The sequence below is a fragment of the Sinocyclocheilus rhinocerous genome, unplaced genomic scaffold, assembly GCF_001515625.1.
Source record: "Sinocyclocheilus rhinocerous isolate Xijiao unplaced genomic scaffold, SAMN03320098_v1.1 scaffold192, whole genome shotgun sequence".
NCBI lineage: Eukaryota > Metazoa > Chordata > Actinopteri > Cypriniformes > Cyprinidae > Sinocyclocheilus > Sinocyclocheilus rhinocerous.
Window position 1 is genome coordinate 2,008,625 of NW_015627892.1, and position 14,130 is coordinate 2,022,754.

The 14,130-nt window shown below is 37.5% G+C and overlaps 1 protein-coding gene across 2 annotated transcripts in view; it reads right to left on the reverse strand.

The window, feature by feature from the left end:
- Positions 1-787: 787 nt before the first annotated feature.
- The window catches only part of LOC107736897 (netrin receptor UNC5D-like), a 240,457-nt gene continuing 227,114 nt past the window's right edge, over positions 788-14,130 (reverse strand). For both annotated transcript variants that reach the window (XM_016548287.1, XM_016548286.1), the window contains exons 12-17: positions 12,928-13,099; positions 8,782-9,009; positions 5,473-5,622; positions 4,343-4,507; positions 3,701-3,879; positions 788-1,396 (exon numbers count right to left, since the gene is read on the reverse strand). In XM_016548287.1, the coding sequence (XP_016403773.1) occupies positions 1,156-1,396; positions 3,701-3,879; positions 4,343-4,507; positions 5,473-5,622; positions 8,782-9,009; positions 12,928-13,099 (1,135 nt within the window). In that variant the 3' untranslated portion in view covers positions 788-1,155. The remainder of the gene's footprint in view (positions 1,397-3,700; positions 3,880-4,342; positions 4,508-5,472; positions 5,623-8,781; positions 9,010-12,927; positions 13,100-14,130) is intronic.

Sequence of the window (14,130 nt, forward strand, 5' to 3'; positions counted from 1 at the left end):
TGAAGTTACAAGCTGGTACTGGAAGTATTTAGAGGAAAGATAAAACAAGAGGGGAAAAAAAAATCACATATGGGAATCATCCCTTGGATGTTATGTGAATGTGTGAATGAATGTGTGTTTTAGATCAAACCACCAGAGGTTCCTGTCAAAATTTGTTTGATGGATTTTTACTGGGTTATCCAATGAATTTTACACACAGCTGTCCATCATTCGTCATTTTGAGAGACAGCTAATAGAGAAGGATTCTGACCAATCAGCAGTCAGCTTGGTAACATTTAAAGAGACAGTTTACCCCAAAATGACAATTCTGTCAACATTTGTTCACCCTCTTTTGTTCCAATCCCATTTCTACCAATTTCTTTCTTTTGAGGAATAAAAACAAATTTTGATTTTTTTTTTAACATAATACAAGTCGATGGATGTGGACCGAAGATTTCAAGCCATAAAAAAGACCCTAAAAGATTAAAATTTCAGTCTGTTTCTAACAAAGTTATCATATGGCTTTAGAAGACTTATAGTGATGAGTTACAAGAAGTACTTTTATGATTTTGAAGAATTTCTTTTTTTTTTTTAGGTGAAGTATGCCTTTACATTTTTTATTATATTCCTTACTTCAAATCACACTTTCTCATTATTTAGTATTATCGTCTTTTGCTTTCTTCTTTTATATTCCCTTCTTCAGACAAAAAATAACAACAATAATAATTATATATTTTGATAGGCTGCAAAAGTAAATGTATAACAATGTTTTGTTTTGGTTATCTTTGAGTACATCTTTCAGCAACATTTAGGCTGCTGAACTTTCTCAGTTTGCCTTTATGGAAACAAATGATCGCGAAAGCATACCCACAATCTTTAGCTGCAAATTTTCATCAGACAGGCTTAGTGTATAAGTCAGTTTGTTCTGATGCGTTTAAGGGTACTTGATAGAAATACTGTGTGTGTGAGAGTTTCTGTGAATCACTGAAGCTTGTCTATTTGGTCACAACCCACCTTTAACACTCTGTTTTTATCAGTCAAGGAAAGGGAGGAGCAACTATTTGCAGGGCTTTGCAACCCTTTGCAAAGAGAAAGAGAAATCCTCTCTCCTTTTGTCGTACCCTCTTATCTCCGATAAGGACAGTGTTTTAGTCTTCATCTCCAATGAAACTGTTCTTAGGTGTGGTTTGCGTCGAGCTCCTCACTGCTGCGGTTCATGGTGGAGTCGCTGGAGGGGATTGTTTTGCTGATGCAATCCAGAGTGTCCACGCTGGTGGAGTGTTTGGACTGAACTTTGCCGATTTCCTCTAGAGCGCTGGCCAAAGAGTCCAGATCACCCCGCTCCTGATGCTGAGCTTCCCATAAACTCAGAATGACAGCGGATGGGCTCGTCTGGCGTGCAAAATAACCCAGGTTCCTGTATGGGGAAAAAAGAGGGACAAACTTGGATTAACAGCACAGTCTGAACAGTACTAAATGAAACTGAATAAAAAACAACTAAACAAAGTCTCTCTGCAAAGAGAGAGCAGGAACAAATGTTAATACTCTTAAATTTAAAGTAACAAAGTTCATATATTACAAATTAGCATTTGATCAGTACACTTAAAAATATGATATTTATAAATATGATATTTATAATTATAAAAACATTAACATAGATAGATAAACGCTGTAAAAATAGCTGTTGAGTTACCAAAAAGTTTTAAATCTGTGAATAAGCACAGTGCTTATATTTTTGTATGTTTTTATTTACAATTCTTATTGAGCTAACCCACAAGTTTGGTTATATAAATTCATATTATTCCGCCGAGACACTGAATTATTATACTCTATTGCAAGGATTCTCGGTCTGCATAACTTTCAATTTAATAATGTTATCCTGAAATGTCTGTATGCCCCAACAACATATCAAAATGGTGAAATTAGTTTATAAAAGCGAGAAGGATATTAAAGAAGCTTTGCTGGAAGAAAATCAACCCATCTTTGAGACACAATTGAATCACAGAAGCGGAAATCACAGTTCTGCAGGTGTGTGTCTTAAAGCAGCAGACATAGCTCATCTTCTGCCCCGCACATATGAATGCAGCTGGGTTTCATCTATGGCAGGAGAACTTCCTGTTGGCCTTGTGCTGACCTCCCAATGTTATTTTAGAAAACAAAGAGTCACAGCAGCCAATGAGTTAAAAACAGCTTAAAAAAAATAAAAAAATAACCATCATTCATTTCCAAGCTGGTTAGTCTGCACGGATAAAACTGGTGACCGACCAGCATGATGTTGCTAGTTAAACAGCTTGTGAGATTACAAAACATGTCATGCTGGTCTTTTCAGCAGGATATTTTACCTCACCATCACCCAGTTCATCAACGATATACCGCAGCGCTGATGGGGCGATGTAAACAATGCAATTGTCCCCGGGCGCCGCAGCAAAAAAATGGCTGCCCACTGCTCCGGGTGTGTGTTCAGTGCTGTGTGTGTGCACTTTGGATGGGATAAATGCAGAGCACTAATTCCGAGTATGGGTCACCATACTTGGCCACATGTCACTTCACTTTCAATTCTTTGATTTTCTGTGGGTATTCAGACTCCAGCAGGTTTCAGTGTTGCGCTACACCAACTCCTGCGCCGCAGCTCTCTGAGTAATTGCCCTCTGCGCCGTTTAGAAGAGCTTGCACATCCTCAGAAGGTAATTGCATAAATCCGCTTAAAAAGGAGGAGACATTCTTATTACACACTGCCTGGGGCTCTGACCAGCTAGAAAATTCCCCTAAATCCTTCTGTCCGACTCTCCCAGCCTCATTTAAAAAAACAACTCTGTCGTTTATCCCTGGTGAAAATATTACAAAAGTAAAGCCACATCATGAAAGAAAGTGAAGCTGCAGTGAAGCGAATAAACATGCGACAGATTTTAAACTCAAGACCTCTTGGACATTTTGATCGGAGGGTCTGTTTTTGTTAAGTGTTTTTAAAATCATCATGGGAAATGGAAGAAAAATGAAAACAGGCAGCTAGTGAATTAAACTGTTGTTAAAAATTGCTAGCTGAGTAGAAGACCAAAGATGTTTTTGAGCGGGAATAAAGACAAAGAGCAGACAAAGTAGTTTAATAACAAAAAGATCTGAATGAATGTTCAAACACATTCATGTTACACATGAATGAAATCAAAATTGTTTGGTAAGGGTGAGTTCACTCAATAATGAAAAGTCAATTCACTTCCAAAAATCATTTACTTCCAAACTATTGTTATTTATTTTGTGGAACTCAAAATTCTAATAAGCTGATCTGATGCTCAAGAAATCAAGAAATTTCTTTAAAAGAGAAACGTAGCACATATATATCTATATAGATAGATATAGATATAAATGGCATGAGGGTGAGCAAATAATGACACAATTTGCATTTTAGGGTGAACTGTCACTTTAAGGGTGTTTATATCTTTATCAGTGTATTGTCATAGATGTGAGGTACGTTTTCCTGGAACTGACGGTTGCAGGAAGCATGAGTTCGATCTCATTATCGCCCCATAGCTACTGCCTATGGCTCTGCCGAAGGTTAATGTGACCATGTGCTGGAAGAATATGGAGCAAATTAGACGTGTTGGATTCCATATGTTGAGGCCCAGTTTTGTTTGTATTTGAGCATGTATGTCACCGTCTGTATGCTTGCTTATGGACAAAGCATGTGCATGTTTGTCTGCTGTGTGTTTTTGCATAATTTTCTCACCTGTCTATATGTAGTTTCTGCGCTAAGAGCTGCCAGTCTTTGCCCTTGGCATTCGCTGTGTCGAAGGTGGCGCAGATTCTCTGGCGAATGGACAGGGGGATTTTGAAGGCCCTGGATCCCGTTTGGGAGCTGATGGTACAGTCTGATTGTGTGAAGAATGGCACTGTATCTTTTTCACTCTGGAGGAAAGAAGTATTGCAGTGACATATTAGAGTTCACAGAGGGGTTAATTTGGGATAAAACAATTGGGAAATGCACATTTCGATTCAATAAAAAATGTTGGGAGTTTATCCGGTTTTTGTTTTCAAAATACAGTTTTCCAGGACCACTTTTGTCAAAGACACCAATAATATCAATTGATCAGCACACAGACTTCAGTGATATAAAATGTATTTCATTTTTGATTGATTAAAAATATGATAGTTGTATTATAATTAGGGCTGTCAAAATTAAAGTTAACTGTGAGTTTAATGTTTTTCGGTTTAACACTTTAAAAAATTTTTTACGCAGCATCCATTTTTTCATCCAAAAACAAATAGACCATCAATATTACAAACACAGATAAGATATCTTATTCTGTTGCACTGTGAAATATTTCAATATTTTGTGTGTATTTATTATGTAAGTTTTTATCTTCCATACCTCAGCAATGGTGGTGTAGACCTGTAGGATCTGCTCATGACCTTTGACCTGCCGAACACTGATCTTACAGGAGAGCTGATTGGCTGCTGGACTGTAGCGCTCCAGAGAAAAGGCACACTGCAGAGGAGACTGGCTACTGCACCACACCTGAGAGAAGGAGAATTCCTGCACCAAAAGAAGAAGGAGGAAAGAGTGAATATTTTTTAGCAGGAATCGATAGGAAGTATATGTGCCTCCTCTCCTCCTTTTTGTTATTCTGCTGTTGGAGCCGCTGAAGCTAATTTTCTTAGTGTCATGTCACTGACGGCCCTGCCAGAACACAGCCTAGTATGACAAAACAGGGCTTGCTATGGGTATGATTTGGATAAAAATGTGCCTGCGGTCATAAAGCTGTACAAAGAAAGGAATGGTGGGTAAACAGCACTGAGAAAAACACTCTTGAGAATGTGTCATCCAAAAACAGAAACAACTTGACAAAATAATACAAATACTAAAAAAGAAGCAAATAGAACAATAGATAAGAGAGTGCTGCTTGTCCATGCTAAACCTGACACTGTGATACTAACGTGTTCTGGATGGTTCCCAGAGCATTGATATGCGGTTGCTAGGATGACGTAATGGCCCAAGTCTAAATAAGCTCTATGTAGGGCATTAAATATGATCTGGGTCCCATTTTCACTGTAAGTCTAAGGGATTTTTTGATTGTTTGGCAAGCGAAAATTGTTTTGAAAAGCATCTGAGCATTGCTTTTATTCAACAAGATGCTTGATTTGAGTATCACGTGCCAAAGTTATAATACTTAGGGTTGGGGGATTTGAAAACCAAGGGTAATATATCACACATTTGTGCAATTTGTCCATTAAAATCATTCCTTAAAACATAAATTTGATTGACACTTTCCTGTAAAACCATACAGGTAGAAAAAACATCCTTATCTCCAGGAAAAAGACACCGGATTCCGACCACGGCCTCTGGCTAAACTACCTTAAACAGAGCCGTATTAATATTCATACGACCAGTCAAATGAACACCGGAATTTGGCATCTCATTAATATTCAGCCTCATCTGCATATTAACACATCTCATGCATATTCATACGAAGCCTTCATCCATATTCATGAGGACACCACCTGGCAGGTGGTGAAAGGTTTGATGCTCCACAGGAACTGGGGGATGTCCTGGATGGAGACCTGCAGGCTAAAAGAGTTCGCTCTGAAGAGCAGGGTTTTAGGTTCCTCCAGGAGGCGCCCTCCTCGACCCCGTTCCACGGATACCACCTCCTGCGAGGAAGAGTAAATACAGATATAAACGCTCATGCATAAACACATCCTGACACATACAATACCCTACACCAGGAACAGAACTCAACTGATTACTCATGTTTAAATTATTCAGCTGAAAAAAAACAGCCCTCCCACGCTACACAACAACTATTTCCTGGGTATGGCGGCACCTTTAATCTTCATAACCTGAGAAGATGAAGTGGAAAGTGATTAAAAACTTCCATGCGAGGCTGACGTTTCCAACCCCTAAACCAACAAACGAGTCGAAGAAATGCCTGCATTGCATTTTTTATCTACAAGAATGGAATTACAATAACACACTGGACTTAATATAAAAAAACAAACAAACAAACAAAACAAAATCTGGCAACACAACAACTAATAAATCTAAAGGTACAATGCCTTCAATTACCATCTCGGTCGAACATAAAAAAACGTCTACCTTTCCCATGTCCACAAATGCAACATGCACACAAAATGGCATACAGAACAGGAGCGAGAGACACTGGATGGATAGAATCGGCATTGATGAAAGGCACAGGTGATTTTGTGCTCTTTGCATCTGTTCTGTGGGATTTGTTGACAATGGCACAGTAGCACTAAAAGCATTAGGTCTCTCTCTCTCGCTTTCTCTCTCTCGGTCACCAAAGACAGGAAAATAGTCTCTCGCTGTGATGGCTGCTGATCGATCCTGGCCTGAATTCATTCGGTTTCCAGGGAGGAATTCATTTGCTGTTTTGTGAAATGCAAACAACGCTGACAACAAAGAGTACAAAAGAAGAAAAAACGGTGGGTGAACGGCTGGATAAACAAAGTGGAAGAGTGCTTTGGTGTGGAGAAATACAATCTTTGACCATTCACTCGTGAGTGTGTCCTTTTTGGGAAGAAGACTTCACAGAACTGAGATCTGTCACACACACACACACACACACACACACACACACACACACACAGTTTTTTCTGTGGTGGAGACTTTCCATTGACTTCTATTGTTTTTATATTGAGCTTATTGTATCGTGTATACTCTTCATCCTCAGGTTAGCATTTTTATTGAGACTTTATTCAGGCCATTCTACAAGATACATTGGCATCCCCTACATACATAACTGTAAAATAAATAAAAAAATAAAAAACATGTATTCAGAAAGGAGGCATTAATTGATCAAAAGTGACAGTAAAGACTTTTACACTTACAAAAGATTTCTATTTCAAATAAATTCTGTTCTTTTGAACTTTCTATTGTTCAAAACTAATAAATAAATCTATCAAAAATATTTAAAACATTATGGAGAAAAACTGTTATTTTAAATCAGAATAATATTTCAGAATACTAAAATTTTTAACATATTTTTGAATAAATAAATGCAGCCTTGGTGAGCTTGGTGACTTTTTAAAAATCATTAAAACTTACCGACTCCAAACCTCTGAATGGTTGGGTATGTGTAACAAAACATTGGGTTGTTGTTAAATTGTCTACACATTTTCTAGACAATTTAACAACAACCCAGTAATTTTTTTTTTTTTTATTCATCACAAAATTTTGGCCTGTCCTCAGGTTTTCTGTCCATTGCTTCCTTGCAATATTATTAAATATGCACATTTTAATGAAAGCAAAATATGCAGCACAGAGGTAAAAGCTAGCATATTTTCTTTATTTTATATCTATATTTTTTTATATTTTATTTGGCAGGATTATTAGAAAATATTTTTGTGTTCCCAGGTTGTCAACCCTGTTACCACGATGAATTACTGCATAAGAGCAAAACAAAAAACCCTAATAATAACAACAACATCATCATGCTTTCAGGTAGTTAACTATTCAAGTTAGAGTTTCCTTTTTATCACTTTATTTTATGTTTTGTAACATTTAACATCTTAAAATGTCAACCCTGTTACAATGATTTTCTATGGTACACAACTGTTAACTGAAAACTCTACATTTGTAGAAGGAAGCACCTTGTAGTTTTACTGCCTCTAACACAGGGCTTGTGACGTCTAAACTGTAAAACTTTAAATCCTGGTACCTTTCTGAAGGCATAATAATATCCTACATATATTAAAGTTTATTAATTTAGCTTGAGTTCAAACACACTCCAGACATCAGTACTTTGTGTGTATGTGTGTGTTTGGAGAGAAAAGTAGAGCCACTAATCTAGTTTGTGTATGTCTTGAGGCTTCAATGCAACACAAAGTCATCTCCACATCTCCGTAACCGAGAAGAAAAGATCCATGTGAAACATTAAATATAGATGACATATTATGCTTTCTTAAAGGGGTCATATGATGCGATTTCAATTTTTCCTTTCTCTTTGAAGTGTTACAAGCTCTTGGTGCATAAAGAAGATCTGTAAAGTTGCAAAGACTAAAGTCTCAAATCCAAAGAGATATTCTTTATAAAAGTTAAGAGTCAGCCACACCTACCTAAAACGGCTCGTTCTAACACACAATCGACGCGTTTCAGAAAGGCGGGGCACAGAGGAGAAACAATAATGTACAGTATGTGGAAAATAATGTGTTTTTTGAACCTTAAACCGCATAAACACATTTCATTACACCAAATACACAAAAGAATGTTCTTTTTAGCAGCATCATATGACCTCTTTAATAACGTGAAGAGATTGTACGATCCGTGTGTGTGGAGAACAAAGACTTCTCTAAAGCTATGTCCATTCAACTGGACATTACAGAATGTAAATCACTTTTAATTAGTGCGCAGAAAATATTCAGTCACGTAATGACCACGTGAAGCAAGAGTGGCTCACCGTGTCTTTGTAATTTAAGAAGCTATTCTATCAGTTAGCTGGAGATGTGTGTGTGTATGAGAGAGAGAAAGATTGGTCCAGCTGACTTTCAGTGGAGCGTAAAACCAGAGTACCCACAGGGCATGACGGCTAGCCATAACATGCTGCCCCATGAATGCAAATGTCCCATAAGCCGTGGATTTCCATCTAATGCCTTATGCAGTGTGAAGGGGATATGCATCATGACATTTAAGATGCCTACAAAGCCTGTGAAAGCCGAAAACGCAACCTGTGGAAAGACCAGTTAGGACCAGCATGAATTGGTTTGAATGAACCAGTTGCTTCTTCACTAGTGCATCAGCATCCGAAACACATGTGGTGAGCAATAACAGACACTAACAAAGTCTTTACACACCTGAAAGGCATGGGGTGTATCATTGACGCAGTACACTCGAATGCTATAGTTGAGGAAGTTGGGCTCCATGTTTCCAAACGCAGCCAGTCGGAGTCTCTTCCCTGCCTCCTGTGTGAGGGCCTCTCCCACTAAAGCATAACACCCTGGCCTCTCCACCAGTAGGTGGCAGCACTGAGTGTCCAACAGGCAGTAACAAGCGGTGCTCTCCTCTTCCACAGTCATGACCTCCTGTCAGAAACAAACAAACACAGTCAAAGACCAACTGTGTCATATGTTAAAGATTTACATAATATTGATTGCGATTACATTAGTGTTTACTACTAGGGACAAATGCGGTGATTAATGATCTCTTTCAGATGGCACCAGACCTTAGACAAGGTAGTGCCATTTTTTATTTTTTGACAGGAATAAAAATTAGGCTGTTAGGGAAATAAGTTCAGTGGGTTCAATGGATTGTACTGTTGTTTAAAAAAATACAGATTGTTCAGTTGACGAAAGTCTTTCAGGGAAAAAAAAAACTTTCAGTAGACAAATCACCATAAACAGTTTTGAAAGTTGATCTGGGTCGTTTAGGTGCATTGAGGACAACTATGGTGACCGATGTCATTCACTTTCAGATGGCAAAAGAATGCAATCTACATAATTCTATCAAAAGCTGTATACATTTTAAAACATTTTTAACTATTTAACTGTTTAAATTTGGACTGTCTCTGCATGACAGTGAGTTTAGTGCGCGTGAGTAGAATTTTTTTTCCAGTTTTAAAAAAGTAATAAACATAGCAAAAATCATGAAATTTACTACCTTTGACATAAAAAAAATACAATTTTAAATCAAGGGTCTTCAACCGGGGGTCCACAACCCCTAGGGAGTCCGCAGAGCCAATTAATGTTTGATCACAAATAATTTGTTGTTAAAAAAAATTAAAATGTGTAAAATGCATCACAAAGTCTATTTTAAATATAAGCACCCTGAAACGAAAGCAAGAGCACCCTCAGTTGATTCTGTAATGATATAATATTATTGGCGAAACAGATTTAGCAAACGCTTCATTGCGTTTTTGAGTTTGAGCTCTGGAGAACGTGAAATGTTCCTGTTTACCGCATGTTTTTACAGCAGTGAGAAATGTAGCCAATCACAGACAGGTTTGTTGATCTCTTGAACGCAATGGCCAATCAGAGGTGCTTAAGAGGTGACTGCGAGTTTTTGTTCAGTGCAAAGTTATGCTTGCTCTCACAAATCCACTCTTATTAACAAACAATGACAAGATGTAAGTAAGAGATTCATTATGCAGTGTAGACAGCCTTATTGATTTTAATGGAGCATAGTGAGATCGCGAACTGAGATGAGTGACAGCTTTTTAGTAATTGTAAAGTGAGCAGTCTTTCGCACTTTCTAGGCTATATAGCTATAATCCGTTGAATAAGGGTATTGCTTTTCATGCTGCTAAGAGAACTGACGGTTACATGCTGGAAAGTGTTGGAAGTGGCTTCTACATATAAATTATCAGAGTGATTCACTCTGAAGCTGCAGTGATACTAGCATGGGACAAAAATATGGCATGTCAAAATAGATACAATGTAAATGCAGATTACTAGAAAAAATATTCGTATCAATATATATTTTTAAATTCCATTCCAATTATTGGTAAAAGTAATGCCTTGTAAATAATCTTAAATGTCTCACTGTACATGGTGGACCCGCTGCTTACACATTTCATCTGCACTTTATTAGATTAGAAAACCCTAATTTCAGATACCCAGTGAATCGATTCTTAATTGTCCATCTCACAGTAAAATTAAAATGTTTTAGTAAACTTGAAGCTAAAGTTCAAGTAAATATTTGTCTCTCTGACAGTAAAATTAAAATATTCATTTTTAATAAGCTTGTAGCTAAAGTTCTGGTAAATGTCTATCTGACTATTAAAATAAAAATGTATGACTCTGCAAATCCATTAAAATATTTTACAACAACTCCAAACAACTAATGAATTGTGATTTTTATCTCAACATGTTGTTATGATGCATACATCTAAATTTTAACAATAAAAAGTAATATACAGGCAGTGATGCATGTGCAACAACAATAATGTGCATAGTTCAGATCTATCTTAACAAAATCTAATATAATATATACATATAAACATAATATAATTTATTTTTAATCATAATATGGTTAGTTTCTATTAATAACGAATGCTATATGCTTAAAATACAGCTCTGCTTGTATTGGGGGTCCCTGATCCATGTCTCTATCGCTCTATCGCATATATATACAGTGGGTACGGAAAGTATTCAGACCCCCTTAAATTTTTCACTCTTTGTTATATTGCAGCCATTTGCTAAAATCATTTAAGTTAATTTTTTTTCCTCATTAATGTACACACAGCACCCCATATTGACAGAAAAACACAGAATTGTTGACATCTTTGCAGATTTATTAAAAAAGAAAAACTGAAAAATGCTCAGTATTTAGTAGAAGCACCCATTTGATCTGGTCTGAATACTTTCCGTACCCACTGTATATAAAAACTAAACTAAAATTAAACCTCCTTTGGCTTTTTTGTGAAGTTTTGTGTGTGTGTGTGTGTGTGAAAACCATCTAACCGTTATGTCATTTATTTGTTAATTTAATGTTTTTGAACATTTGATTACGATCAGTACTAGAATTACTGTTTTTGAATTGCTTTCCCTCATCTTGAAAACAACCATAACTGTCAAATTCATGAGTGGCGTTACAGCTTCCCATTACCTTCACTTAACTGCAACATCAGTGACAAAAAAGCATTCCAACCAAGAGTAAAAGAAACATATTTTTAACATTCAACTAAAACATTCACAATTTACCATAAATTATATACGATATGCTGTAATGTTTATAGTACAAGCATTATTAAGAGATAACTTAGCTCCACATCCAAGAGCGGCTTCCATGCTGATCGACTGTTTTTCTTTTCTAGAACACGGTTCAATTGCTTATAATGCAAAGTAACTAGGCCTCGTTGTCATAAGCACTGACAGCTACTTACTTTTGGCAACCCTGAGGCTTTTCACAGACCACTTCACTTTATAAAATCCACAGTCAGCATAAAAGAATATACACACGTTAGAAAAAGGTGAAGATCTTTAGCTAAAATTATGCTTCTCTTTTTTTTATAGCTCTGCAGATGGAAGCACAGCTTGATTATTATTATATGCATCTGGTATTTGAATGTCAGGAACAGTGGGTGTGTAGCGGCCAGCAGGAACTCGGAGTCCAGGGTCTCCATGTTAATGTCTGAATATAGCTGAAGCTAAGCATAACTTTGCCCCCCGGAGCGACCCGAACCATTTGCGAAGGCGGAAAGCTTGATATTTCACGTCTAAACACGCCATTGCACAGAAAGCATTGTCTATTACCCACAAATCAGTGGGTGCACATTAAAGTGTGCGTTCCGTCTCTCTCTCACACATAGTAAAAATGCACATAAAAGGTGTTATTCTCAATTCTGTGGGGACATTACTCTCAGCCTGCCTCTCACTTGCTCTGGCATTATGCTGGCAAGAAAAAAGCTCATTATTTCAGAGGTCTCAGAGTCTTTAACATGGCATCAAAATGACTCACTTGCATGGAAAGAGAAGGAGTTGATTGGTATTGTGACGTGTCTTTGAATTAGAGTGTCTGCGTTTGATTATAGTCTGCTGAAATGTCAGGTCGCATACTCAGGCGCTCGCAGCTACCCAAACACAAACAGAGATGGTTTCCCCAGGGTCAGTTTGCGTCAGTGAGCTCCAACTCAACTTTGATGAAGTTCTTTCAACATGTAAGAGCAGTACGAATCCCACTTTTATAAAGAACAGCAAAATATCAAAGAGAAAGGACGGTGTTAATAAGAGAAGCACAGACAGTTGCTCCTTTAAAGTGCACTCAATGTGACTCGGTGATGTAGGAACATTGGCCTACTTGTCTATTGATTCTGTCAGATATTAACCTTCACCATTTTTACTTCAGAATGACACTTTATAATTACCAGCACACTGTGGTTTCCCATTAAACTACATGATTCAGACTTTACACTCCTTCATGGCAAGGAATTTCTTCCCTATGTATTCTAGTTAAAGACTAACTTCAATAGTTAAGATACTATTCTTATGTCAGATTTCTCTTACCTCCCAGCTGTTGTCCTGGGTTTGTCTCTTAAGCTTGATATTCCAGTCTTCTGAACTCACATCCGCACAGTGGGCTATTGTCAAGGCAACAGGGCAGGAAAGGGTCAGGCCAGGAGGGCCGTACGTTACTTCTGGACTCAAAAGTATCTCCTGACCTTCATCAGACAAAGCACTGAAGATAAAGAGACAGAAAGAGAGATTAGATTATATTATTTCAAAACAACAACAACAAAAAGATTATTAGTATTGCGGCGCTGCTAATACTGTTAGTTCCTGATGATTAACCGCTGTGTTTTTTCTCATTTGTAAGTGGCTTTGGATAAAAGCATCTGCTAAATTAATAAATGTAAAAAGTAATGCTTCTGATTCTACTTAATTGGCATTAGACATCAGGTGAAAAAACACACACACACACACACACACACACACACACACACACACACACACATACACACACACACACACACACACACACACACAGACAGAGGGGGAAAAAAACCTAAAAGGTGGGAAATTACACTTCTCTAATCTCCACCTCCCTTGTTTACTGTTGCGAACTCTGACAAGCTTCACAAAACATCCCATAGGAAAAAACTGGAGCGTTCAGTGTGCTTTTCAATGAAACAACTGTTTGGATACTATCCTTACATGGGCTGGAATCAATTGTGACATTTATTTAAAGATGTGGAAAAGGAAAAAAAAAACAGATTGTATCCTCTCTGAGTACCTTTTAAGTGACCTAGCAAGAACATTATACCATATTTCTTTCAGGACTACTATCGTCAAAATGATAGACACTTAGCATATGGGCAAAAACTCCCTGTCCAATCATGCAGCCTGTCATGAATGAGCAGGGAGAGCAGCAATAATAACCCCCCTATAGGGTTAACAGAACAGAACAAAGCAGATATCATTAATGTACTTAATGATATTTAAGTGTAACATTATTCAAGATAAAGGAGGCTGATTCAACAAGGAATATCAGAAAGCCAGGTCCTGACTGTGGCAAAAGGAGGAGCTGGGGATGGAGGAGGGTAATTTGCTCCTGAGCAAGCTGAAAAGCTGCTGAATAATACAGAATAGAGCTTATATAGGAATGCTGTGATAGGTGTTGCATTCCTATAGGTAGATGTGATCAGCTGAGAGTCAGCTGATGCAAGCTTGACTCGCGTGACCTGCCAGAACTAACGCTATCGCTTAATT